This window comes from Letharia lupina, assembly GCF_014066315.1.
Source record: "Letharia lupina isolate WasteWater1 chromosome Unknown contig_7, whole genome shotgun sequence".
NCBI lineage: Eukaryota > Fungi > Ascomycota > Lecanoromycetes > Lecanorales > Parmeliaceae > Letharia > Letharia lupina.
The window spans coordinates 1,597,405-1,623,721 of record NW_023502976.1 but is presented as its reverse complement, the minus strand read 5'-3'; the positions used below and the strand labels follow the sequence as shown (position 1 = coordinate 1,623,721).

General features: G+C 43.9%; 7 protein-coding genes across 7 annotated transcripts; 4 read left to right on the top strand and 3 right to left on the bottom strand.

Annotated features, from left to right (window-relative positions):
• Nucleotides 1-946: 946 nt before the first annotated feature.
• HO133_009761 (uncharacterized protein) lies at nt 947-2,579 on the top strand (the record flags this gene model as incomplete). The annotated part of the gene is made up of 3 exons (XM_037300620.1): nt 947-1,129; nt 1,188-1,290; nt 1,345-2,579. The coding sequence occupies 3 exons, from the start codon at nt 947-949 to the stop codon at nt 2,577-2,579; spliced, it is 1,521 nt and encodes a 506-aa protein (XP_037154468.1).
• A 5,579-nt stretch (nt 2,580-8,158) lies between these two features.
• On the top strand, nt 8,159-9,938 carry HO133_009760 (uncharacterized protein; the record flags this gene model as incomplete). Its single annotated transcript, XM_037300619.1, has 3 exons — nt 8,159-8,981; nt 9,052-9,614; nt 9,693-9,938. 3 exons carry the CDS (start codon nt 8,159-8,161, stop codon nt 9,936-9,938), a joined length of 1,632 nt encoding a protein of 543 aa, XP_037154467.1.
• Nucleotides 9,939-10,326: 388 nt separating this feature from the next.
• Nucleotides 10,327-13,177, bottom strand: HO133_009759 (uncharacterized protein; the record flags this gene model as incomplete). Its single annotated transcript, XM_037300618.1, has 3 exons — nt 10,327-12,928; nt 12,979-13,065; nt 13,119-13,177. 3 exons carry the CDS (start codon nt 13,175-13,177, stop codon nt 10,327-10,329), a joined length of 2,748 nt encoding a protein of 915 aa, XP_037154466.1.
• Nucleotides 13,178-13,548: 371 nt separating this feature from the next.
• Nucleotides 13,549-15,119, top strand: HO133_009758 (uncharacterized protein; the record flags this gene model as incomplete). Its single annotated transcript, XM_037300617.1, has 4 exons — nt 13,549-13,638; nt 13,711-13,975; nt 14,029-14,874; nt 14,932-15,119. 4 exons carry the CDS (start codon nt 13,549-13,551, stop codon nt 15,117-15,119), a joined length of 1,389 nt encoding a protein of 462 aa, XP_037154465.1.
• Nucleotides 15,120-17,536: 2,417 nt separating this feature from the next.
• HO133_009757 (uncharacterized protein) lies at nt 17,537-20,388 on the bottom strand (the record flags this gene model as incomplete). The annotated part of the gene is made up of 7 exons (XM_037300616.1): nt 17,537-18,629; nt 18,687-18,756; nt 18,818-19,227; nt 19,312-19,460; nt 19,798-19,809; nt 19,885-20,032; nt 20,099-20,388. The coding sequence occupies 7 exons, from the start codon at nt 20,386-20,388 to the stop codon at nt 17,537-17,539; spliced, it is 2,172 nt and encodes a 723-aa protein (XP_037154464.1).
• A 637-nt stretch (nt 20,389-21,025) lies between these two features.
• Nucleotides 21,026-23,803, top strand: HO133_009756 (uncharacterized protein; the record flags this gene model as incomplete). Its single annotated transcript, XM_037300615.1, has 8 exons — nt 21,026-21,165; nt 21,325-21,351; nt 21,401-21,599; nt 21,653-21,750; nt 21,802-22,106; nt 22,312-22,708; nt 22,761-23,697; nt 23,744-23,803. 8 exons carry the CDS (start codon nt 21,026-21,028, stop codon nt 23,801-23,803), a joined length of 2,163 nt encoding a protein of 720 aa, XP_037154463.1.
• Nucleotides 23,804-24,219: 416 nt separating this feature from the next.
• Nucleotides 24,220-25,803, bottom strand: HO133_009755 (uncharacterized protein; the record flags this gene model as incomplete). The annotated part of the gene is made up of 6 exons (XM_037300614.1): nt 24,220-24,640; nt 24,704-24,981; nt 25,046-25,281; nt 25,331-25,425; nt 25,477-25,564; nt 25,617-25,803. 6 exons carry the CDS (start codon nt 25,801-25,803, stop codon nt 24,220-24,222), a joined length of 1,305 nt encoding a protein of 434 aa, XP_037154462.1.
• Between the last annotated feature and the right edge of the window lie 514 nt (nt 25,804-26,317).

Genomic DNA, 26,317 nt, shown 5'->3' with positions numbered 1-26,317 from the left:
GGAACCCTTTCCATCGCCGACAATATCTCGCCTTCATGAAATAAAACTTGGAAAAGACAGCGGCTTCGCTCCTTCTGAGCACGTCTGAACTACCGCGACCTGAACACCCGTAAGCGTGGTTGGAAAAATACGATGAAGAGGATCACATACGGAGCGATATGCCTCTCCGATTGAAAACTACTGTGTGAGCCCATCATCAGCGAAGTCTTCGCTATACCTCAATGTTCACCCAGTCGGGCTCGCAGAGAAGCAGCACTTCGCCTCTGGGAAGCTAGTGTCGTCACGGCTGCTACACGTCTCTTCGTGCCTAGCGCCGTCAGAATTGCAAAACCAGCCGCCCTTATGAAAAGAACAGATACAGGAATGTCCGACAGGTGAACGTAAAGGATGAGGGTATTGTAACTTGTAAGAAGCACACGCGGTTCATGCTGCAAGTCTGAAGACGAGCACTCTAAGATCTCTGTTCACGTCTCTCACTCATGGGTCCTTTGGCAGATCTGGGATGAGCCAGTCCGCGCAGGGACGTCGTGGAGCTCTGGTGATGAGTTTCTGCATCGAGTATGAACTAAATGTCTTCCGTCAGTTGTTCTATGTCATGTTTGACCTCAATAGAAAGACGTATCTTACCTTGGGCTGGCTTCCAAAACACGAATAATCCTGGGATTTTCCGGAGGCATACCTTAGGTGCGAGGGGTGCGAAACGAACTCGGAAGATCTCCGCCTCTAGCGTCCTGCACGCAAAAACGGCCCGGAACTGGATGGCACTCACTAAAGTACTGGCTACGGTAACTATCTTACAACCTTACCTTACCCAACATGCTGGCGACTGTCTGGCAAGTCACCACCATGATGCTGATCGTCAAGTATGGAGGGGCAGGAAAAACTTAAGTCGCAGACAAAGTATCCGCGTATCGCCCGGAATTCAGAGCCCAAGCCTCAAGAAACCATGACTTCCTGGTTTGAACGTCAAGCTTCCTCTCACCATGCACAGCTTGCCGCCGCGGTCGTCCTCTCCGGCGTGACTGTCGCGGCACTCATCTATGGAACACAAGCAATTCGACGCAAGGAGGCTGTGCAAGAGTTGAAAGCATCGATTCCAGAGCTGGATGAAACTCACCATGCAGACATGGTACGTTTAGACTTCACGATTAGGACAAACGGGATCTACGCTCATCGGCTCAGTGAAGCTCACAGATTTTGGTGCTGCCTCGCCACCACCGAAGGCCAGCAGAGAGGACGAAAGAGTATCTGCTCTCGCTCGTCGTGCCCAGCAAGGTGATTATGACAAAGGTCTATCTATCTAAGCTCTACGAACCTATCGAGGGCGCATGCTGAACTCCTCAGATTTGATCACTGAGCAACTCACACGTACTACTTCTTTTCTTGGCTCCGATCGCTTTGCTCTGCTCCGCGACTCCTTTGTGATTGTCGTCGGCCTTGGCGGTGTTGGCTCACATTGCACCTCAGCTCTCGCCCGCTCCGGTGTCTCAAAGATCCGCCTCATTGACTTCGACCAAGTCACTCTCTCATCTCTCAACAGACATGCTGTTGCCACCCTTGCCGACGTTGGTACACCGAAAGTGGAATGCGTACCGAAACGATTACAGGCAATAGTACCATGGGTGCAGTGGGAGCCTTTTAATGAAGTCTGGAAACAAGAGCAGGCGGAGAGGTTATTTGGACCGTGGTGTACGGGCAAGGGTCGAAATCCAGATTACGTAGTCGATGCGATCGACAACATTGACAGCAAAGTCGCCTTGCTGGAGTATTGTCACAAGCATGGTGTCAGAGTCGTCAGCTCCATGGGCGCAGGATGTAAGAGCGATCCCACGAGAGTGTTCGTAGGAGACATCAGCGCGAGTGTGGAGGATCCATTATCAAGAGTTACAAGACGGAGACTACGAGCTGTAGGCATTAGCGAAGGGATTCCAGTGGTATACTCCACAGAGAAACCCGGCCCAGGGAAAGCGCAATTATTGCCGCTACCAGAAGAAGAGTTCCTGAAGGGCCAAACGAACGAGCTGAGCGTGTTACCGGACTTCCGAGCCAGGATTTTACCGGTCTTAGGCACGATGCCTGCAGTTTTTGGATACACCATGGCAAATTTTGCCGTTTTGGAACTTACTGGATACCCTCATGAAAGCGGAGCGGGCAAGGGAAGAGAGAAGATGTACGCCAACATTTTGGCAAATCTACAAGGTCTGGAGGAGCGGTTAGCAAGATACGAGGGAGCAGACTCTTTAGGCCTCAAGATCCCCGTGACAAAGGACGACGTGGGATACCTGGTCGAAGAGGTTTATCGAGGAAAGAGCGTGGTGAGTAATTTGCCGACGAGATTGGCGTTGGTGAGGTGGAAAGTGCCCGAGGGTGGATTCCAGATCGAGGAGAACCGAGAAGGGCGGAAAAGCGTAAGGCTAAGTCTGAACGAGTTGGTGTGCATGACTAAAGACGAGGCGGCGGCACATGAGAAGGACGTACTAAAGGGAGGCCGGGGACCAGATGAAATCTACAGCATCAACGTGTTGCAACTCGTGGAAAGACGGAAAAGGGAAGAGAGGCATTACGATCAGTATAGGTAAAAGCAATGTTGGTGTCTTGATTGAATATAGAAGAAAATTGCGTTCATGTTTTTTCAGAAGAAAATGGCTTATAATTCTAGTATATAGTTACGAGTAAAGGCCTATGAATTAAATTCATAATTATTTCTTTTAATTAGGGCTGTCGAGCGAACTTTAATAAGCGATATTTGAATTCTTTATCTCTAAATATTTATAAGACTAAATTAAATAATTCTTTTTTATTTAAAAGCTTATATTATCTTCTATAATTTAAAAAAAGAATTAAAAAATTCTAATAGAAAATAAAAATGTTATTCTAAAATTAAATAATATATCTCTATTTTTTAATTAGAGCTGTCGAGCGAACTTTAATAAGCGATATTTGAATTCTTTATTCTTAAATATCTATAAGATTAAATTTAATATTTTTTTTTTATCTAAAAGCCTAGATTTCGTTCTACAATTTAAAAAAAATTCTTAAAAATTTAATAGAAAATAAAAAAGTTATTTCTATATATTAATAATATACACTTATTATTTTTTAATTAGAGCTGTTCGACTGTCGAGCGAACTTTAGTAAGCGATATTTGAATTTCTTACGCTTTAATAAATATAAGACTAAATTTAGAAATTCTTTTTTTATCTAAAAGCCTAGATTTCGTTCTATAATTAAAAAAAAAAATCTTAAAAATTTAATAGAAAATAAAAAAGTTATTCTATATGTTAATAATATATATCTATTATTTTTTAATAATTACGAATATTAATTTATTTATTTATAATAACTTAGTCGATCTAGTTAAAAAGCGTAGAGAATTTAAATTTAGAATTAATTATATATATAAATTTAAGATTTTTAAACTTAACTCTTTCTTATTCTATTATATATATTAAGTAATATATTAATATATATAATAGTATTAAGAAATAATTCTTAATATTAATATATATAATAGAATAAGATAGAGTTAAGCTTGAAAATCTTAAATTTATATATATAGTTAATTATAAATTTAAAGTTATTACGTCTTTTAATTAAATCGACTAAATTATCGCGAGTAAATAAATTAGCGTTCGTAATTATTAGAAAAATAGATATATATTATTAATATATAGAATAACTTTTTTATTTTCTATTAAAATTTAAATTTTTTTTTTTATATTATAAAACGAAATATGAACTTTTAGATAAAAAAAGAATTTTTAAATATAGTCTTATATTTATTAAAGCGTAAGGAATTCAAATATCGCTTATTAAAGTTCGCTCGACAGCCGGATAGCTCGCTTATCAAAGTTCGCTTATTAAAGATTACTTATCTATTTACTCGATAGCCTTAATTAAAAAAAAATTATAAATTTAATTTATAGACCTTTACTCGTTATAATATTAATATAATATAAAGTTATTTTATTAATCTATATAATCTATAGATATATATATACGAAGAGAGACGCGCTAAGATTTAATTAGAAAGGTATATTAAGTATAAAGAATTAATTCGTAATAAGTATTTATAAAAAATAAGAATAACTATATTTTTATAATAAGAATCGAAATATCGAAAAGAATTAAAGATATTAAACTAATTAGTAATATATATTCTATAAGTTCTTCTATCGTAGTAAAGTTCTTCAAATAATATCGGAGTAAGATATTAGACGGTTTCAATTCGTTTAAATATATATCGTCCGATGTCTTGCTGCAGAGGCCTAATTGGCTATGATCGACGTAGTAGATCCTTCTCTTATATGCTCATTACAGTGATATATCATAATGTGATATTGCCTAGGCATGTGGAGATAGCAAGTCAAATTGTAGTGGTGTTCTCCGCTTACTGAGTGATGATTTGACGTGAGATCGTGGAGAGTAGGCCTGCGTTCTTGGTGCTGGTGGCCTTACCGCTGCTGGGTTTCTCCGCGGTGTTCTCCGCCGTGTTCTCCGCAGTGTTCTCCGCTTTTGCCTGTGGTAGTTCCTCCTCTTGCTCCTCCTCTTGTAGAGTATCAGACTGAGTGGCTAGCTGAGTGGCTGACTGAGTGAATAACTGAGTGACTGGCTAAATGGCTGGCTGAGTGACTGGCTGTGATTGAGGGTGTTCGATACTTGGAATAATTTAACTTGGTTGCTGGCGAAACTCATTACGTAGTTGATACATTTCATTTCTTATTATATCTATTTTAGTTCTTATTATATCTTAAAATAGAGTTATTAAACTTTAAAGCTAATCGTTTAAGAAGTTAGAGATAAATAAGCTAAAATCGAAAGTAGTAAACTCTACGTAATCTAAATTAGAAGATATAATAATAACTTATTAAAAGATTTATTACTTAATTACTTACGTATAGTAACTTTATATAACGAATTAAGTTATTAATAGATAAGCGATATAAATATTAAGATAGATAGAGACGTAACGTAATTAATTCGTATTATAGATAAGCGAATAAATTTAATAGACTTCTATTAAGTAATCTTTAGATATTACTATTATTTATTAAGAAATAGTTTTTAATATTATAATATTAATATAGTATAAAGTTATTCTATTAGTTTATATAATTTATAGATATATATATATAAAGAGAGACGCGTTAAGATCTAATTAGAAAGATATATCGAGTATAAAGAATTAATTCGTAATAAATAAAACGAGTTTAAATCTATAAATTAAATTTATAGTTTATTTTTTTAATTAAAGCTATCGAGTAAATTTAATAAGCGAACTTTAATAAGTAATATTTAAATTCTTTATCTTTAAATAATTATAAGATTAAATTTTATAATTCTTTTTTTATTTAAAAGCATATATTACGTTCTATAATTTAAAAAAAAAATTAAATTTTTTCAATAGAAAATAAAAATGTTATTCTAAAATTAAATAACGAGTAAAGGTTTATAAATTAAATTTATAATTATTTTTTTAATTAGAGCTATCGAGTAAATAGATAAGCGATCTTTAATAAGCGAACTTTAATAAGCGATATTAGACTATCTTACGCTTTAATAATTATAAGACTAAATTTAAAAATTCTTTTTTATCTAAAAGTCTATATTTTATTCTATAATTTTAAAAAAAAAATCTTAAAGTTTTAATAGAAAATAAAAAAGTTATTCTATATGTTAATAACGTATATCTATTTTTTTAATAATTACGAACGCTAATTTATTTATCTATAATAATTTAGTCGATCTAATTAAAGAGCGTAATAATCTTAAATTTATAATTAATTATATATATAAATTTAAGATTTTATAGCTTAGCTCTATCTTATTCTTTTATATATATTAATATATACTTATTTTTTAATTAGAGCTATCGATAAATTTAATAAGCGAACTTTAATAAGCGATATTTAAATTTCTTACGATTTAATAATTATAAGACTAAATTTAAAAATTCATTTTTTTTTCTAAAAGCGTAAGTTACGTTCTATAATTTAAAAAACAAATCTTAAAATCTTAATAGAAAATAAAAAAGTTATTCTATATATAAATAACGTATATCTATTTTTTTAATAAAGAGTCTTAAAAGAATTATTAAGCTAACTTAGATAGTCTAGCTAAAAAGCGTAATAATCTCGAATTTATAATTAACTATATATATAAATCTAAGATTTTTTAAATTAGCTCTATCTTATTCTTTTATATATATTAATATATATTTAAATAAGAAGACTTAAAAAAGCTAGCGAGCTAATTTAGATAGTTTATTTAAAAATATAATAATCTTAAGTTTATAATTAATTAAATATATAAATTTAAAGTTATTACGCTTTTTAATTAAATATTATTAATAAATAAATTAACGTTTATAACTTTTAAAATCTCTTTTTCTACTTTTAATTATCTAATAACTTTATTATTTTCTATTAGTTTTTTTTTAAATTATAGAATTACGTTATATAATAAGATAAATTAAAATAAAGTTTAAAGTATCTAATATTACTTCGTCTTTAGATAAGTTTTTAACGAAATAAGATTAAATTAAGATAAGTTTTTCTTAGCGAGACAATAGAAATATCTTATTAATAATATTATTTTTATTAAGTATATTAATTAAATTAATTTAAGATTATTATTCTTATAACGTCTTTATAATATCTCTTTAAATATAATTTTATATATCTTCTAGTTATCTTTTTAAATATCTACGAGTTTAAATCTATAAATTAAATTCATAATCTATTTTTTTAATTAAAACTATCGAGTAAATTTAATAAGCGAACTTTAATTATCGATATTTGTATTCTTTATCTTTAAATAATAATAAGACTAAATTCTTAATTTTTTAAACGATTAAAATATCTAAATTACGTTCTATAATTTAAAAAAAGAATCGAAAGATTTTAATAGAAAATAAAAAAGTTATTCTAAAATTAAATAATATATATCTATTTTTTTAATTAAGGCTATCGGCTATCGAGCGAACTTTAATAAGCGAACTTTAATAAGCGAACTTTAATAAACGATATTTGAGGTTCTTATCCTTTAATAATTATAAGATTAAATTTTAGAATTCTTACGTTATTAAAAAGCGCAATCTTCGCTTTATAATTTAAAAAAAAATTAAAATTTTAATAGAAAATAAAAAAGTTATTCTATTAATAAGTAATATATATATATTTTTTTTAATAAGAAGTCTTAAAAGAATTAGCGAGCTAACTTAGCTAGTCTAGCTAGAAGATATAATAATCTCGAATTTATAATTAACTATATATATAAATTTAAGATTTTTTAACTTAGCTCTATCTTATTCTATTATATATATTAATATCTTATACTTTAATTTAAATTATAATATCGTATTTTATACTCTATTTTAATCTTAATTCTTATATATAATATTAAAATCTAAGAGAGTTACTTAGAGATATTTAGAGTTTATTAAAATAATAAGATATATCTTAAAATCTCGCTTCGAGATTAAGACGAAATAGAGTTTTTAAAAAAACTTAAAATCTTATCTCGTTATTCTCGAATCTCGAAATTCTATCTCGACTTCGACTCTCTTCGAAATCTTATTAAAGCTTCTTATCTTATTACGTAACGTATATAAAGCGTAACTTACGTATATTAATAATTTTAAAAATTATAAAATTTAATCTTATAATTATTTAAAGATAAGAAATTTAAATATTATTAATTAAAGTTCGCTCGATAGCTCTAATTAAAAAAAAAATAGATATATGTTTTTAAATTTAATATAACTTTTTAAATTTCTATTATAATTTCTTAATTTTTCTCTTAAACTATAAAATGTAACTTACGCTTTTTAATAAAGTAAAAATTATAAAAATCGATTTTATAAATTTAGATAAATTCTAAGTCAAAGTATTTTCACCCTTCGAGAGTCGAATCTAATTACTTTTCATGAATTTAATGCATAGGCATTTAGACTTCTGACACAATATATATATATTGAGGAGTTGTTTCAGCGTGCCATTTGCTATTTGGCAAAAACCTATCTTGGGCCTTGGCTGCTTGGCAACCTTCCGGGGGCCCTTGGCTGCTGCTCGCAATTACGAAAAGCCTCCATGTTCTAGTCCATACGATTCCATCCCTTTGCTCGATTGGAGCGACGAACCAAGACACTGCGAATAAGATGGATGCGCCACGCGATCTCGAAGCACATGCCCAACATCCCGAGCCTCCTCCGCGATACGACGACTATGGTGGTGGGGACGAGTATCCCTCTGAAGACGAACTATCCGACCGTGACCTGCACCTCTTGAATACTGATTACGACCTGCAAAGAAACCTCTCCTTCCATCCTGCCCTCCAGCCGCATAGTCAGCAATACAATTTCTCCATCCCGCCAAGGTTGCGAGGAAACAGTAATTCTGCGGACGATATCCACGCTCTGTCTGAGAAGTACCAGCCCAAGATATATGAGTGGAAGGGGGGGTCACCGGTACCTCCTCGGACTACTTTGCTGCATAAGAAAGACATGTACAACGGAGGCTTGAGTGACAATGAGTACAGAATATCCCAGCGTGATGCTCGGGCTTATCAACCGTATCAAAAGCGACGACCTCTCATCGATCTCATCCGCAATGAGTGGAAAAATAATTCATACACGCCATCCTCATCCTCTCCCGGATCCCCAGGTTACTCTTCTCCCAATTGGATACAAGTATGTTCAGCACCACGAGTTCGGCGATATGTGCTCCTTCTGTTCATGCTGCTGAGCTTGATATGGGGGAATTGGCATTACTGGGCAGGCCCTTCGTGGACCGAGCACCGGCTCCTAAGCCAATCGTTGAATCAGAGGATGAAGACGGGGGAGGGTTGGTTTGGGGAGAACTTGAGGCCGGAATTCCTGGACATGGTCCAGGTGAAGACGCTAGATCAAGATCTTATCCCGGCTAGAGAAGACCGGAGGAGGTTGGTTGTTATCGGAGATGTGCATGGTTGTAGTGATGAACGTAAGTCTATCAATCGGCTTTCTTAGCCCGCTATAAGAAATACCACGTAGTTGATACGCAGCGGTAACAGTGGAGAACCTGCTGGCAGAAGTGCAATACGAAGCCAGGACCGACCATCTGATCTTCGCCGGCGACTTCATCTCGAAAGGCCCGTCTTCTCCAGCTGTCATCGACCTTGCCATTTCAGCTCACGCTTCTTGTGTCCGCGGCAACCACGAAGACCGTGTTCTCCTGGCCTACCGCGATCTGTATTCTCATCGTTTAACCCAAGAGCAAAAGGGCAAAAAGGCGCCATCACCGCCCGCAGCTGGCATGCCCGAAGACATGAGGCAGAACGACAGCGAAGATGAGGGCGAAAATCTAGAAAAGCAAAGCTTTTCGCATGGTGATGCCGTTGATCGGCGGCTGGCCGAATCGTTCACAAAGAAGCAGATCGATTACATGGCTTCTTGCCCCGTGATACTAGGTGTAGGCCAGATTAATGGCCTGGGCGATGTCCATGTTGTACACGGTGGTCTGGTGCCTGGTGTGCGTTTGGAAAGACAAGATCCCATGGGCGTGATGCACATGAGGACAATCGATCTTGACACCCACGTCCCGAGCAGCAGCGCGAAGGGAACACCGTGGTTCAAAGTATGTATTTCTTAAATCTATTGGCTCGTCACCACTCCATTCACGATTGCACGTCTCGGATACTAACGGGGTTCCTAGCTATGGAACAAGTATCAGTCCCTCATCTCTTCACACCAACGTTCCACTGTCATCTATGGCCACGACTCCCGCCGCGGCCTACAAATCCAGAAATATAGCAAAGGACTGGACACCGGTTGTGTCAAAGGTGGGAAGCTGTCTGCGCTGATCATCGACGCCGACGTAGCGGCAAGGGAGCCCAAGGTGATGAGTGTACAATGTAAAGATTACCGGGAGCCCGAGGAAAGAAAGGAGGCCAAGACGTGAGGAGACGGGTACATGTTTGAAAAACGTATATAGCAGAGGATGATGGATGTAGAAGCACAAGACGCGTTAGCGGATATGCTTCTCAGGTTGTGAGCAGAAGACGCATTCACCACGGTTTCTTGACGCAATTATTGACACACAAACGGTTAGCTTCATGGACCAGATACCCAGGCATGTCCGAAACGCCTTTGGTCAATATTTAGTCTTTACTCAAAGGGTTGCTATGAAGAGATACTATTGCTGTTATTGATTGTTGACTGACCAATAGGTATTGAGTTTTTAGACTGTGGATGTTTTCATAGTTTTACGGCGTTCATCGCAACAACATCTCATGGATGCTGCAATTTGATGCTTCCTGAATCAGCACTTATCGTCCGGCCCAACTTGCTTAGGCCCTGAGTCCTTGCATCATGTTATGGATGGTATCAATGACAACTGGAAAAATGCTTCCCACACTATCCACAATCAAACCCTCGAAGTGTCTCATCGCCTCCTCTTCGCTCATCTCAAGATGGAACCTCTCTCTCACCTTCTCCACCACCCGTCCCGGCTCCACTTTGATATCAGGGATGTTTGCATCCACCATCAGACTGAAAAGGTTCAAGATCAGATTGCTCGACTTCCGCAATGTCGTGTAGGCTGTAAAGCAGTACGATTTGAAGGCGGCGTAGTGTGGAGAGGTGGAGCTACCCATACCCTCAACCATTTCCTTACAGAGTTTCATCTGCGGCGCGAAGGGTTTGGGGTCACGGCCCAGTATGTAGCCAAAATCAGCGTGGAAGAAGCGTCCGGATGGCGCGAGGAGGAGGTTGTCAAGATGGCGGTCTCCCACACCCAAAAGGTAAGTGATCACGCAATAGCCTGCACAGGATTTCACGTAGGTGTCCATGGCCGACGGCCGTACACCCAGATCGCCAGTGGTGTCGGGGTTGTTGGCGCGCAGGTAGGCAAGGATACTGCCTTTATACTTGGCGGAAGCCGCGGCTAAGCTCATAGACGGTATGAACTGGACAGCTCCTGCATTGGGGCTGGTGGCTAAGATACGGTATGGTGAGAGCTTAAGGTCAAGGTTCTCTTTCCGTAGGAGACGATCCATCAAAGAAATTATTTGGATTACAAGCTGGTCTTGCCGGAGATCATCACCTGTCTTGAAAATAATTGGGTATTTCTTGCCATCCGAAGTCTTGAAGTGGACGAGTAAGGGGTAAAGTGAAGATTTAAAAACAAGGGATTCCTCTGGGTAGCAGCCAACGATAGAAACGCTTGGATCCAAAGGAAGCGGTAGGGGAGGATCAAAGGTCGTCAAGTCATTTTTGGGATCTGCAAGGTACTTTTTCAGTCGCTGTAGCTTTCGAGGTCGGTCTTCTCTCGAAAAGCGTATCTCTTTCGATATCTTCGATAACACCGTAATCAACTCTCCTTGCCGAAGGAGGGTCTTTCGTCGCCCTGCTCCTTCCGGCAGTTTCATGAGCTCCGTCATGAAGTCGAACTCAACCTTTGCAAATAGCTTTCGATGCTCCTTAACCTGATCCGGACTCCTGTCATCACACTCCACCATCAAGTACCAATGCAGGAAATTGCCCAACATCAGGTTTTTCGTTGCTCGTGAGATGAGGAACCTTCCCAATGAAGAATCTTGGGTACTGCCATTGTGCGGCTCTGGGGATATCTTCTCGAATTTCAAGGCTTGGACCAGCTGAAGAAGATACAAAAGCAGCTCGTCATCGTCTGACTCTCGTAGGCGATCAACGGCATAGGCTCTGACGGCTGTATTATCAAAAGTAGGCCCCAGAAGCTCCAAGGCATCATCGACGTCTACCTCGGTCCACTTTGGTAGAAGCTGGACAGCTTGACGAGCCTCACTTTGGTCATGCCATGCAACGGATTTGACAAACTTGGTCAATGCCCGCTTGTCGCGCGTGAGATGATGTCTGAACTTCCAGACCAAATCTTTTTCTTCTGCGTTAAGCTCTTGAGTAGGGCCGTAAGAGACGATAGTGTTCAACTCATCTCGGATCTTCGCATTGGGTTTGAGGTCTCGATCCAAGACACCAGTTCGATGACTTCTCACAAGTCTTCTGTGCTTACTCTCGGCTGGGTTGTCCTTGGCACCAACTTCTGGGTCATAAATTCGGATCAGTGGAGGGCCATTCTCATAATCGTCGCTCACTCCGTTCCCTGTCCCATTAATACCCGGACCAAGCTGTACTTCGGGGGGCGGTTTCAGATTGACATTGCCGGTCGGCGGCACGTAGCTGGCTTGAGATGAGATTGGAGGAGGAGCGTACTCATGATCAGTATACACGATAGGGAAATCAAACCTTGGAAAGCCAATCAACAGCGTATATCTTTCCTCTTCCTTTTCATCTTCGTTGGAATCTGCGTCATTGTCCTCGACCTCGGGTCCAGAAGTCGACATTGTTCTCCTTGCTTTCGATGATACCTTTGCTGAGGTTTCTACTAGCTGCCTTTGCTTCTCTACGGCTTTGAAGACGAGTTTGTCTAGCCAGTCGACACGTGGAATTTCTCCCATCTCGTGCTTTTTGAAGAGCCTTTCGAGTCTCTCAAGCTCCTCCTCTTCAGATGAGGTAACGTGGCCATTGCTGAAACCAAGCCCGCCCCTGTTCCTCTGCGCTGGTGGGACGGCAGGGGTAGTTGTTGACGAAAAGCCGTCTGCTGCCTTGTGCCGATAGAGTCTACACTTCTGCCGACCTTTCTGCAAAGTACTATCTTTGTCAAACAGCGATATAGTAGTGCCTCCAAAGGGGATCGCATGACCACGGGCTCCCTGCCCACCAGTAGGCGACAGATCCCACACTGTGATGGCCAACTGCGAGCTTAGGGGTAAAGTGGAAATTGCAATTGGAAGCTCAAGCCATTCATTCCAAGTGCGACCAATTTTGAAAGACCGATAAGCAGTCTGCACAGGCACGGTCAAGGGTTTGGAATCTGCCCATAGTTGAGCAGTAACATATAAGTCAGAGTTGGGGCTGCAAGAATTCAGCACTCTGATCGAAGCACAATAATTTTACGGCGATACCTTGTATTTGATCCAACATGACGCAGATCAGGCCTCTGCAGCAACGTTGAGAAAGGCGGTGGATTATATTGTCCTTCTAAGCTTCCTCTGAAGTTTGAGGTCAGCAAAGAAGGTTAAGCAGATGTCAAACAGGAACCAACATTCTCACATTGACGGAAAAGTCGAGGGCTCTAGAGTTTGCGAAAGAATACTCCTCCATAAAGACAATTAACAATCAAATTAGATCTTTTTGCTGATGGAGGTTTGATGCCTCGAGATGTTTCTCTGACTCTGATATGCCTAGCCGGGCTAGCTTGGTAGGAATTGACTAGCATAGGTCGACATACCAAGGCGAGCACCGTGCGCCGCTTAACTTAAATCACTTCATCCTCCAATTTCGTTTGTTACTGCAGGAGCCGTGTATCAGTTTGCTCTCTGGTGATTGATCTTCGAAATCGTCGTGAACTTACATCATGATTTGAGAAAGCAGGACTTTAAGAATTGGACGGCTAACCAGACGCTGTGACCGCGTTGCGCAGTCCGGGTTCTATACTCATAGTGACCCACGTCAGTCCCAACATTCAAACTACAATGGCGCGCCGCGCAAAGCTCTCTACTGGAAGGGACGAGGATGTGGAGGTCCAAGCAAATGCCGAACCTACGCTACAAAGGCACGAACGCGTGAGTTTGAACTCACTGTCGCCTTCGCCGGCAGCTTCTTTCTCGTCCGACAAAGAAAACCGACAAGTCCAGGCTGATGAGGCTCGACACAATAATGGCAAAGCAAAGAATATGGCGCCTCCTCAAATGCCCACACCAAGCTCAGCGAATGATAACACGTCGCGGTCCAGCAAAAAACGCAAACTCGGAGAACGCAATGCACCCAACGCGAGTCAAACGGTGCACGAAAGAGAGCTGGCTGAGGTGGGAGACCGACGGTTTTACGACCCAGATCAAAGCATGGACGAGAGGCGCGCGGTGCGTAAGGATTTTAGGGACCTATCCAGAGAGTTGACAGGTACGCGTTATATGACTAGCGATCAAGAGAGGAGTCACTGACTCTTTGCCCAGATTCACGCGCCGAGTACCTTGCACCTGGCTCCGATGGTCTCCTCAGAACTCTTCATAGGGCAAACGATCTTTTCGGATCAGTCAAGCAAACATCAGACGCCACCTTGGATTCGCGACTGCTCGTGTCAACCGCGGACCTTTCAGCCAAGAGGACAACGCAACTCAATCTTGGCGACGCAACCACCGGGATCGACGTTGATGACTTTGTGGGGAAGTGTATCACCTACATGCGGCGTGGTCCAAGTGATACGGGTGAAGGTTCGACTGTAAGAGGAAGACGAGGACAAGACGATAGCGATGACGACGCGGATGCTAGAGAGGGGTACGACGAAGGAGATGCATTCAACTGGGAGTGGCTGGGTCGTCGAGCTTGTTTTCCCAACAACGTCCGCCCGCCCGTACCTGGGTTCTTACTCGGCCCGCTGTCTGTTCAAAAAAGAGCGCGTAAAGCCACACAACGCCGCGAGCGCTTTCAAAAACGAGATCCCAAAGACGCTGTACGCCCGGAGGAGCTGAAGGCTCAAGATCTACAACAAGCCGAAAACTCAAATCTCACCACGTTGTGCAAGAACATCCGAGAGCTCTTGGTCCACACAATGGTGACTGGACAAGCAAAAGTAGAGGAGGAGTTTATGAAGATGACGAGCGAGGATATTTCGGATGAAGAGATCAGGGCAGTGATGCTCAAACATGGAATCGCCGATGACGAGGGTGTTCCTCTGTTTCACTTCGTTGTGAACCCGAAATCTTTTGGTCAAACAGTGGAGAATTTGTTCTACGTGAGCTTTCTGATCAAAGATGGTACGGCTGGGTTTGGCAACGATTCTAATATGCTACCGACTCTCCGTAAGTATACTATGGTCCTCTCTCCCCCTCTCCTTTAAACTAACGCAATGTTTGAAGACGCGACTGTCGCACGTTCACCTCAGCAAATTCAAGACGAGAATATCTCGAAACATCAAGCTGTTTTCCATCTGGATTACGAAACGTGGGAAGACATCATCGAAGCTTTCGATATCAAAGAGAGCATCATTCCTCATCGTCAGTCAGATGAGGTTGCCCAAGTCAGTGCTTCCGGCTGGTATGGATAAATTGCGTAGCTCGGTCACAAACATCTGTCGTAATCCAGAAGATTCGCGACTGTACATACTCAAGGATCTGAACGTCTGTATCCACACCCAGGGAGGTCACCTTTGCCATTTGCTCATGACCTGGGCCTACGGCGCTGCTTTGGCGGGCTCTGTTGCAGGTCTCATCCAGAGCTTGCTTTTAAATTCTAGATTTGCAGATATCCAATACAGTCAATAGTTCGAAGCCTCATTAAGGACCAGAAACGATGAATGCCATGTCTCGCTCCTAGCATCAAAAGCTGACTAAGTACATTAGAACCCATGGAATCTCAGCCTTTTGGAGGAATGGAATGATGATTCTAGGCCAGGAACATGAAAGATCGTGGGTAAGAAATGAAACGTCAGCTACCGGCGTACTTTCTCTCGTACCAGTACTTGACAAGGTAGGGGTAGGGCGCGAAGATTGGGAAAGGGGGGAATAAACCCTTGTATAAGGCTTTTATAAAGATTGTCGATCGTATCCATCACCAACGGATACAAGGTATACTATTATCCAGAGTCAATTTGAAGCAGTGACCTGGGATGAAGGGGAGTGTTGAGGGTCAAATTCTTTATCGCACTCTCTTTCCAGCATGCCTTTATTAGCTCTGCTTCCTCACAATGGTTTAGTGCAAGTAAGGGTGTCGATCTCTCTGCTGGAAAATGGCGGAGCGAGTATCTCTCTCAATGTCATCACGTCATAATCTTCCGGGTTTCAGTCCCTACAGTATTTCTTGAAGCGATTTTGAACCCGGATGAAAGGCATGGTATTGTTCTACGTTCTGCTCCATCAGGCCAGGTTCTGTGACGATGCATTCATTTTTAGAAAGAAGACTATCTCTTCGCTGCTGTAATGTTGCTCGACCGTACTGTACCTTCTGGTACAGTGGAGTAGGAAGTCGCGGATGTCAACATGAGAAGAGACGTGCGGTGCTCGATGATAGTTGTTTTTCAAGGAGCGGGAAATTGTGGGCATGGGCCATTTCGGTAGCTGTCCGGACGAACTAATGGGAAGCCTGGAAGGTGTAAGACCAGTGCCTTCGATGGGACAGCATGCTGAAAGCCAGTGAAGACGTATTTTCAGCAGTCGAGTCTTACAGAGCGTCTTTATGAGCGGGTAGGGGCCATTTGCCTATGATCTGACGGCCTTGATCGGTCGGCATTGAAGACAGAATTGGAATGAGGGACGAAAAAATCTTGTCCCTGATAAAGACGATTTCATGAATACAGGCAAAGCGGAGAGATGTCTCTTACACACTCATAGAAATAACCACAGACTGATGAACGAATTGATGACCATGCTAGGCGCCTGAAAATATGGCCGAAATTTGTATGAGCTGCGGCTGCAGCCCAGAAGCAATGTAAGAAGAAGCATTTCATGCAATTGATCAGCGCTAAGTAGGCCAAAGTCGAGGGGAAAGACCACTCATGACTCATGAGCGGAGGAACCAGATAGACCGCAACGAGGCAAGCAAAAGCATATTCAGATCCCAACCAGACGATGTTCACTGGTATCTGGCCAGTCATTCACTTTCGTCGCGATGGTCTCAACTTTTGTATCTAGCATTAATCACATCCTAAAAGACCTCAAGACAGGGAATAATATCCTGTCAAATACCGTAACGTTCCCCCAGCCATTCCTTGTGTACCTCTTATATACATCAAGTCTCTTTGTCAAACCTAGAAAGCTCTGGCGAAAATCGCTACCGTTGATGACGACTCAATGCCGCACTCACCTGCTGGTGCTGTAGAAAGCATCAAAGTCAGCATGTCTTCTTCGAGACCAAAATCATGAGTCACGAAACTATTTCGGGAAATAGGGACTCTCTTGCTTCCCAAACATGCTTTGTGACCCGATTGATGTATTGATCAAGAGTACATGGCCTTGATGCGTACGTACCTGGGCCATTGACGCACAGAGCGCAGTTGTTATCCGGCGTTGCTCCAGTTCCTAAACCTGCAATAGCTGTCAAAGATTATCGGAGTCAGCGTCGCCATTTCAAGAAGGATGCCAAGCCTTGAAGCGTGTCGACAGGATGCACACTCCCAAAACAGGTTTTGAGACCCAGTATCTGGTCCAGACGAGGGTTTTGGTCTCGGAAATACGTACTAACAAGATTCAACGTATCGCCGCAGTAGCAATCCACGCTCGTCGTGCCCACATTCACAGTTCCATAGAAGTTGAAATTTTGGCTATTGCAAACAACGGAGCATTGCGCATTCCCACTCGCGGTATACGTCTGTATGAAATTGGCTAGCACTTTGCCGGTGCTGGTAGACGAGGCGCCTGTTTGCAAGAAACAGCCCACTGGTGGAGATTGATTAGCAAAAAGCTCAATAGCATGATACGTGTCTCATTTCCTCATCGATTTGGCGGATCAGCCCAAAACAATATGTCGCTAATGATCAGAATGCTCCAAGAAAAGCGTCAGACAACGCAAGAACCCCGTTGTTGATGCCGCTCTTGTCAAAATCTTGAGGACTTTTATTGTTTCGGTGGCCAATGTTTCCAGCACCTTGCCTTTCTGGCGAAAGCGTGTGATAGGGTGCATGCCCGCGCTTCTGGGATTCTGGAAGGACTTACAGTACGCATATGCAATGCCGGGTGCACCTGAAGGGCCTGTCAATCCTTGGGCTCCACTAGGCCCTACACTACCCTGTATTCCCTGGGCTCCGCTTGGGCCAGTACTTCCCCGAGGTCCGCTAGGGCCTAAATTTCCTTGAACTCCTTGCGGACCAGTAGGCCCGACACTTCCCTGGATTCCCTGAGCCCCAGCCGGTCCAATACTGCCCTGGATTCCCTGGAGTCCAGTCGGTCCAGCGCTGCCCTGAATTCCTTGGGGTCCAGTCGGCCCAGCGCTGCCTTGAACCCCCTGGGATCCAATCGGTCCAGTGCTGCCTTGAAGTCCCTGGGGTCCAGTCGGTCCAGCGCTGCCTTGGATTCCCTGGGTTCCCTGAGCTCCAGTCGGCCCTACACTTCCCTGAGCTCCTTGAGGTCCCGTGGGCCCAAGGCTGCCTTGAGTTCCCTGTATTCCCTGAGCTCCTTGTGGTCCTGTTGGCCCTGCGCTGCCTTGAACTCCCTGAGCTCCAGTCGGCCCTACACTCCCTTGAATTCCCTGAATTCCTTGAGCTCCTTGAGGTCCCGTCGGCCCAACGCTGCCTTGAGTTCCCTGTATTCCCTGAGCTCCTTGTGGTCCTGTTGGGCCAACGCTGCCTTGAACTCCCTGAGCTCCAGTCGGCCCTACACTCCCTTGAATTCCCTGAATTCCCTGAGCTCCTTGAGGTCCTGTTGGGCCAACGCTGCCTTGAACTCCCTGAACTCCCATCGATCCTACACTTCCTTGGATTCCTTGAACTCCCTGAGCTCCTTGAGGTCCTGTCGCCCCAGTGCCACCTTGAATCCCCTGTGCACCACTAGGTCCAGGTGGCCCAACGCTTCCTTGAATTCCCTGGGCGCCACTAGCTCCCACGCTGCCTTGTGGACCACTTGGCCTAAGCGGTTACAGATCAGCAGAACATTCCGAATCAATGGGAAGCGTTCGTTGTTACCCTAATGGGCCTGGGCCACCGAGCACAGCGGTGACCGCACTTCCAGTTGAAGGAGCAACGCAAGAGGTAACTATGTATTGATCAGTTGAGAGGCGAGGAGCCATCGGTGTGGACAAGGATCAGGCACATACGTTCTGCGACGGTGAGATCTATGAAAACGCAGGATAGAGGCTGTGCTCCTTGCTGAAAGACTGCAACGATTACGCCAGAGGGGAGCACGCAGAAAAGGGCATTTCCATTAAAGAACTTGGAGCTCGTCCATAGCAGAGTACCAGTATTACTCAAAGAAAACGTGGTGGTAATGTCTCCAGGCGTTGAACTCGGTGCGAAATAGTCATATGTATCGCCTGTGGTCGCGGAGAATTGTGCTACAGTTCCGTTGGAATATGTCACCCAAAGCTGGTTGTTGGCCAACGTGAGTGTGCTTGCTTGTGTGCAGGAAGAAGTTGCTCTGCCCGCGTAGCTCACGAAAGCCCCGGCTTGTCGACGGCGCTTTGGAGACAATTCAGAGGCGACGATCATTAGTGTAAAGCTACCCGCACTATATCGAGATGTAGCGTGGGAATTTTGACTGCGTCAAACACTTTAGAAGGTAACTTAGAGTTCACTGACAAGGATAACTGACCCGTTCATAGTCTCGATAGCAGTACTTCTATCAAAATACGTTGTAAGAAAATCGAGATTGGTTGGCGCATTGTCAACGGTAATGGTAAGATCAGTATTGACTTGAAACGTAGTGTCGCGAGTGACACTGGTTATTATATGTATTGTGTGCTTCACAACCACAACCGAATGAACAAGCATTGCTCCTGAGCGATAGATGCAGGCGTCTTGCGCTGCAGAAATCCACGCAGCGCTGTTGAGGAGTAAAAGGGCATAGCAGAAGAGAGGTTGAAACATCAAACAACCAAACATGGCGTACGATGTCTGAAAGATTTTCACGCGTTGAACGATGATCTAAAGAGGGTGTCGCGTCAGAGAGTGAAAAAACTTGGTGCTGGCTGAATGATTACTAGGTATACTGAAAACAAAGTCACGTGGTTGTTTGGTGTTCCTGAGACACTGCCGCAGGAATGTGGAATGCATTTCCCGTTCCCAGGCAAGCACGCACATTACCTCCGTCCTGCATTCGTCTATATCAGACGGCGGCCCTTCCAGTATGAAGCGACCTTTCACCTCTCATCGTGAAAAATGTCACTACCGAGACTACTGCAGTGACCAGCCAAAGAAGCATGTTAACCAAGTCAACCCACACAGCGTTCTTCATCCTCTTGACACCTCCATTCACAGGCTTTGCATGAATGTAGATTTTTCCAAAGACCCCAAAGACAGCCACCCATAGTATACTGTTTGTAGATTGATCAGTATCAACTACCCCCATTACGACTCCCTTCCGCCTAGGCCACACTCACAATAGAACCAGATCCCAGCCGAACGCCCACCAGCTCTTCACCTTGGGCAACACGTACACCAAGCATGTGACGGCCGAGAGTACGCCTACGACTTCTGCGTACGACCATTTAGAGTAGTCACCAGTGTGGTTTTTGCGAGCGTCGCTGAGTTCGGTGCCGTAGAGACCAAGGACTGCGACGGCAAAAATGAATTGCAGAAAGCGCAGGGTCAGGTTGGCGATGACCAGTGGCAGGGGCTGGCTGCTGGAGACAGTGGAGGATGCTTTCTTGTTGAACCGAGAGAATGCCATCACGAGGGAGTATTGGTGTGCAATGCAAAGATGTCTGTTTGTTTTTTCTTCTTCGACTGGAATGACTGGGCGACGCAGTGTCTGGCTCTGAGGGCCAACATTCACCGAAATGGCAAAAGCAGCTATCAGGGTAGATTACTCACCACGCTTCTCACCAATTAAATGTTGGAGGCCGCCGTGGTCATGAGGCTCACTCACTATAATTAACGGCCATCACGCGTATCTACTCGTGTGGCCGAGAAGTCTATCATCTTGGCAGACTAGCCTAGATAGGTTAGCACAGTAGATCATAGGCATAATTCAGTGTCAAACTGCGGAGAAACGAGGTAGTCTGATTGGTGGGTACTCCCGCGCCGGACTGCCAAGATGATAGACTTCTCGGCCACACGAGTAAAGGATCGAGGTTGCGCACGGGATTTGATTGGTTCGCTTAATACCGCAGGTTATGATAGAGCCTCAGATTTCTCCCTCAATAGAGTGCTACACGCTTACATCGTATCTCGGTAATTCATGTATTCACGTACTCTACGTAGTATGTAAAAAAAGTCTAGCATCCACTTCCTTTCATTTTTGACATCAAGAACATTCTTCGCTCTTCTCACCGCTGCCATGATAGGCTTTACCTAGAGCCTCGATTATGTCTCTTCATCATCTTCTCCGTCGTCCTGTCATTTGCGTCGTCTCTCCACATCACAGCAATTCTCCCGGGAGAATAAATTACACTTCTCTCACACCTTACAAGTCTTCAACGGCGAGTCAGTCCCTGACTTCCATTTTGTATGTATTGTTTCAGAGTAAACGCTTTCCTATTCCCCATCACTGTTCGAGTTGCAAGACATTTTCTGCAAGCAAAAGGCTCCTGATACTCCTTCGAGCTATCGAGCTGCTCAGCATTATTGTCTCTGAGAAAGAATCCTGACTCCAGAAATTTTGTAGGATAGCCAATCGTGGTGAAATAGCTCTGTTAGTCAGTTCCATCTTCCACTGCAACATATAGACTGAGAACGCCAAGACGTGTCAACAAGACAGCTTCCCAGTATGGCATCACGACCACGACAGTCTATACAGAACCAGACGCTAGATCGCAACACGCTCTGAGCTCTCCTAAGGCCGTCAACCTGGGACATTCCTCAGCTTACCTGGATGGTGACAAAATCATTGAAGCTGCCAAAGTGCACGGGTGCACAGGCATCCATCCTGGGTACGGTTTTGTATGTTTAGTGACAGAGTTCTTACGCGTGCACCATGCTGAGCTTTTTTGCAGCTGAGTGAGAATTCAATGTTTGCTAGAAAATGTACAGAAGCGGGACTTGTCTTCATAGGGCCGCCATGGGAAGCAATGGAGGCTATGGGCAACAAAAGGTGCGTCAGCGGACTGTTCATGATAAGGCAGTATAGCTGAGTATTTAACAGCCGGTCGAAAGAGATTATGATCGAAGCCGGGGTACCGTGCATTCCAGGCTATCATGGCAGCAACCAAGAACCAGCTTTTCTCAGGTCCGAAGCCTCCAAAATTGGCTTCCCGGTGCTCATAAAAGCCGTGAAAGGCGGTGGAGGAAAGGGCATGCGGATAGCAATGACGGCAGGTGTGTTTGACGACCAATTGAAAAGCGCGAAATCAGAAGCTATGAATTCATTTGGCGACAATGTCATGCTCGTCGAGAAATACATTACGACCCCTCGACATATCGAAGTTCAGATATTCGCAGACAAACATGGTAAGTACTTATGCCTTTTGGCGCCTTTCCTTCTTCTTCTTCTTCTTCTTCTTCTTCTTCTTCTTCTTCTTCATCTTCATTCTTCTTCACTCTGCGACTGCAAGACAAATCCTGAAGGGAAAAGGGCTCTTTGACACCACTTGACCTATCCCATTGCTCGGGGTTTGGTCTCTGAGAAGGATTACTGAATCTACAATGTTTATAGGCAGTTGTGTCTCCCTGGGGGAACGGGACTGCAGCATCCAAAGGCGACATCAAAAGATATTGGAAGAATCGCCAGCGCCCAATCTAGACGAATCTGTTCGTCAAGATCTATGGAAGAAGGCTCGCACTGCAGCCTTGGCTGTTGGCTATGAGGGCGCAGGTACTGTAGAGTTCATTTTTGACAATGAGTGTGGCGAATTCTTTTTCATGGAAATGAACACCCGACTACAAGTGGAGCATCCCGTTACCGAAATGGTCACTGGGGAAGACCTCGTACACTGGCAGCTTATTGTGGCGGAAGGAGGTAAGCTTCCTCTGAGTCAGAAAGAGATCGAAGCAAAGATTTCGGAAAGAGGTTGGGCAATCGAAGCGAGAATCTATGCAGAAAATCCTGAAATGTTTGTGATTAAAAATAGAGTAGAATTGCAAATCGTGCTAACGTCGGTGTAGGGGTTTCACACCTGACTCGGGACGCCTCATACATATGCGAACACCCTCTATCACTGAGACAGTAAGGGTCGATGCCGGCTACATCATGGGGGACGAGGTGTCTTCGCACTACGATCCCATGATAGCGAAGCTGATCGTCAGGGGTCCAAACCGGACAATCGCCATACAAAAGTTGCATTCTGCTTTGGAACAATACGAGATTGCGGGACTGGTAACGAACGTCGAGTTTTTGAAGGCGGTCTGTAAACATCCAAGCTTTGTGGCAGCCGAAGTAGAGACGGGCTTCATCAGCAAACACAAGGACAAGCTGTTCGCAGAGGGGCCAACCGCTCCTGAGGTCTATGCTCAAGCCGCTCTGGGCTTGCTATTCCTGGAAGCAGCAACTTCGCAAGAAAGGGGTGCTGCCATACTTGGTATACCTCAGTCTGGATTTGCAGCCATGGCACAACGAAGATTCTGGGGGTTTCTCCCGAACAGAACGCTCGTTTCCAACGAAACGGCCGAACAAAGCGTAGGAATAGATGTTTTGGAGACCGGATTCTTTGACATTACCGTTAGTGGAACACCGACTACCTACCGCTCCGTCGCCAGCAGCTGGGAACCACAGACCCGCAAAGTCACGTCTTTCTTTCCCCATACCAGGCTCGAAACGAGAGTGATAGATGACGACCAAGGTAATCTCACGCTCTACCAACAAGGCCAGCAATTTCGCCTACGGTGTGCCACACCAAAGTGGGTTGAACGAGCCTTGGGCATCAAAGATACAGCTCACAGTGTCCTGGCGCCAATGCCGTGCAAGATCCTGAGGGTAGAGGCCAAGGCGGGCGATCATGTCAAAAAGGATCAGGTATTAGTGGTTATTGAAAGCATGAAAATGGAGACCGTGATCAGAAGCCCTCAAGACGGCGTCATCTCTAGGATTGTACATCAGCAAGGGGTAGGTGCTTTCCAATATGGAAACGGTGTCGCTAATGTGTACGTAGGATCTATGTAAAGCAGGTAACGCTTTAGTCGAGTTTGAAGAGCTTGTAGAGCCTAAGTAGTAGCATGGAAGGTGTTGGATATAGCATTTTTCATGCACTCCGATAGATTGATGATGTCGAGCATTATGGTAGAATGCCCGGTGAGGCACATCGAGAATCGCGGTACCCATCATCCATCCACTCCCCTCTACCACCCCTCACCCTACATTCAAGGGATTCCGTGCCGATGCAGCGTCTGGTATCAACTAATCTGGGCCCTGGTCCCCATTCATTCCTGTTTCCTTACCTCCCCTCATCATGCTCATACAGTGGTCTCATAGCCGAGAAGCCTCTTGTGGACAGATTCTGACGACGCCGGGTAATCACATAACTTCCTCCTCTTCCATCTTCCCGCACCACCCTTTCTTGGAGGCTCCGTACTCAAACAATCTCTGCTACAAGCGGATTTAGCATTTGCTATGGCTACCGTCGCTTCTCTACCTGCTCTCATCGTACTCTTTATTGAAAGCCCTCCCAATAACAATCCTCCTTATCTCACTCGTTCCCGCCCCGATCTCGTATAATTTTGCGTCCCTCAGCAGCCTTCCAGCCGGCACTTCATTCACATAGCCCATGCCTCCCATCAATTGGATGGCATCAAGCGCGCACTCCGTCGCCCTCTCCGCGGCATACAAGATAGCACCAGCGCAATCCTTGGTATTTGGAGTATTGTTGGGAGTAGAATGAGCGGCATCAAGAGCATTGGCGACGGAATACGTGTAGGAGGATGAGGCGCGATATTTAGTGTACATGTCTGCAAGCTTTGCTTGAATGAGTTGGTTGTGCGCAATTGGTGTGGAAAACTGAATGCGGCTGTGAGTGTAGGGGAGGACGAGGGCCAAGGCGGACGACATCAAGCTGCATTTGACAAGACATTAGGACGATATGTCCAAATGAAGTGGGAACAGAAGGGCTTTTTACCCTAGCGGTCCGGCGCTGAGAACCAGTCTCTCGATATCCAACCCTTCCATCAAGACTCTAACGCCATGATTCACTTGACCCAGCATGTTCTCTTGAGGGACGAATACGTCCTCGAATACTAACTCGCCGGTATTGGACCCTCGCATACCAAGTTTGTCAAGTTTGCGAGCGCAGGAAAAGCCTTGGGCTGTGCTGTCGAGGATGAAGGCAGTAATGCCTTTGGAGCCTTTGTCGGGCTCTGTCTTTGCATAAACGACTATGTGGTCGGCATCTGGTCCCTGAACGACGTTTTCAGCTTCTGTGTCTGGATAGAGAATTGAATTTGCAAGGGTGCAAGCCCACATTTGTGATCCACATTTTGGAGCCGTTGAGCACCCACCCTCCATTCACCGCTCTCGCTGTTGTTTTCATACTGATCACATCAGAGCCGGCGGAGTTTTCTGACATTGCCAACGCGCCAACCTTCTGCCCCGATATCAAACCGGGAAGAAACCTCTGTTTCTGGTCATTGTTACCGTTCAGAGAGAGCTGATTGATGCAAAGCTGGGAATGTGCAGCGTAGGAAAGCCCAATGCTGCCTACTACTATGAGCATTTCTATCACAACCCTATGGGGCGGATGCCTGACCTGAAGCCTTACTGATCTCTTCCATGACGATGCAATGCGCCTGATAGCCCATCGCTAGCCCCCCGTAATCCTCATCCGCCGTGATACCCAGAAAGCTTCTTGGCAATTAGCTCCGGTGCAATTTCAGTGACCTGGACGCATCATACCCTGCTTCCCCGAACTTCCTCCATATGTCTGAAGGAAAATCATTATCGCGGTCTGTCCGTGCAGCAACCTTTTCCGGTATTTCCCGTCCTAAACATTCCTTCAGAGGCCATGTTTTGCAACGAAGAGCGTCATGGCTCACGAGTGAATTCTTGCACACGCTCTCTTAATTCAGCGAGGTCGTCAACGGTAGGAGGTACGAAACCTCTAGGGTGTTTGGTGGACGCTGGACGCTGGACCGTTACGTGGATTGGCCTTGGTCTTGGGCTGGAACGACCGACCTGACGAATGGTGCTCGTGATTGTTCGGGCTATATAAGGAGTAGACATTGTCATGATCATTAGTATTAGCTCCGTTCATCCAAAATATTCTTGGAGGAATCATGATATCGTGGGGCTGTTCAAGATCGAGGTTCCTCGGCTTCATCATGGGCTCGGCTGGCGCCGGCATTTTGCGGACAAGAACGGCGCTTCAATCTGTCACAGCAGAGGGGTAAGGATTGCTCTGATCTATGTCAACAACATGAATATAAGTTTACGGGGTATCTATCTAAACGCCCGTCTAGCCAAGAACGCCTATATCATCTATGGAAGGCAAACAAAAGGAGTCTCCCTCCCTCTCAGCCACAGCGTCGCCGAAATCTCGTGAGCGTATTTACCTTCTTTGGGTCTGTCTTCTCGACGTTTCACTGAAGCGACCTAGATTCTCTTTTTTGCAGCTTAGGACTATGCCTTTAAATCTCATCCCATGTCTTTGACACATGTCGGCGCGCCCGTTAGATATCAAAGGTCCAGCATTTCTTCAATCTGCAGATCAGCTTTGATATTTCGTCACTCCACGAAA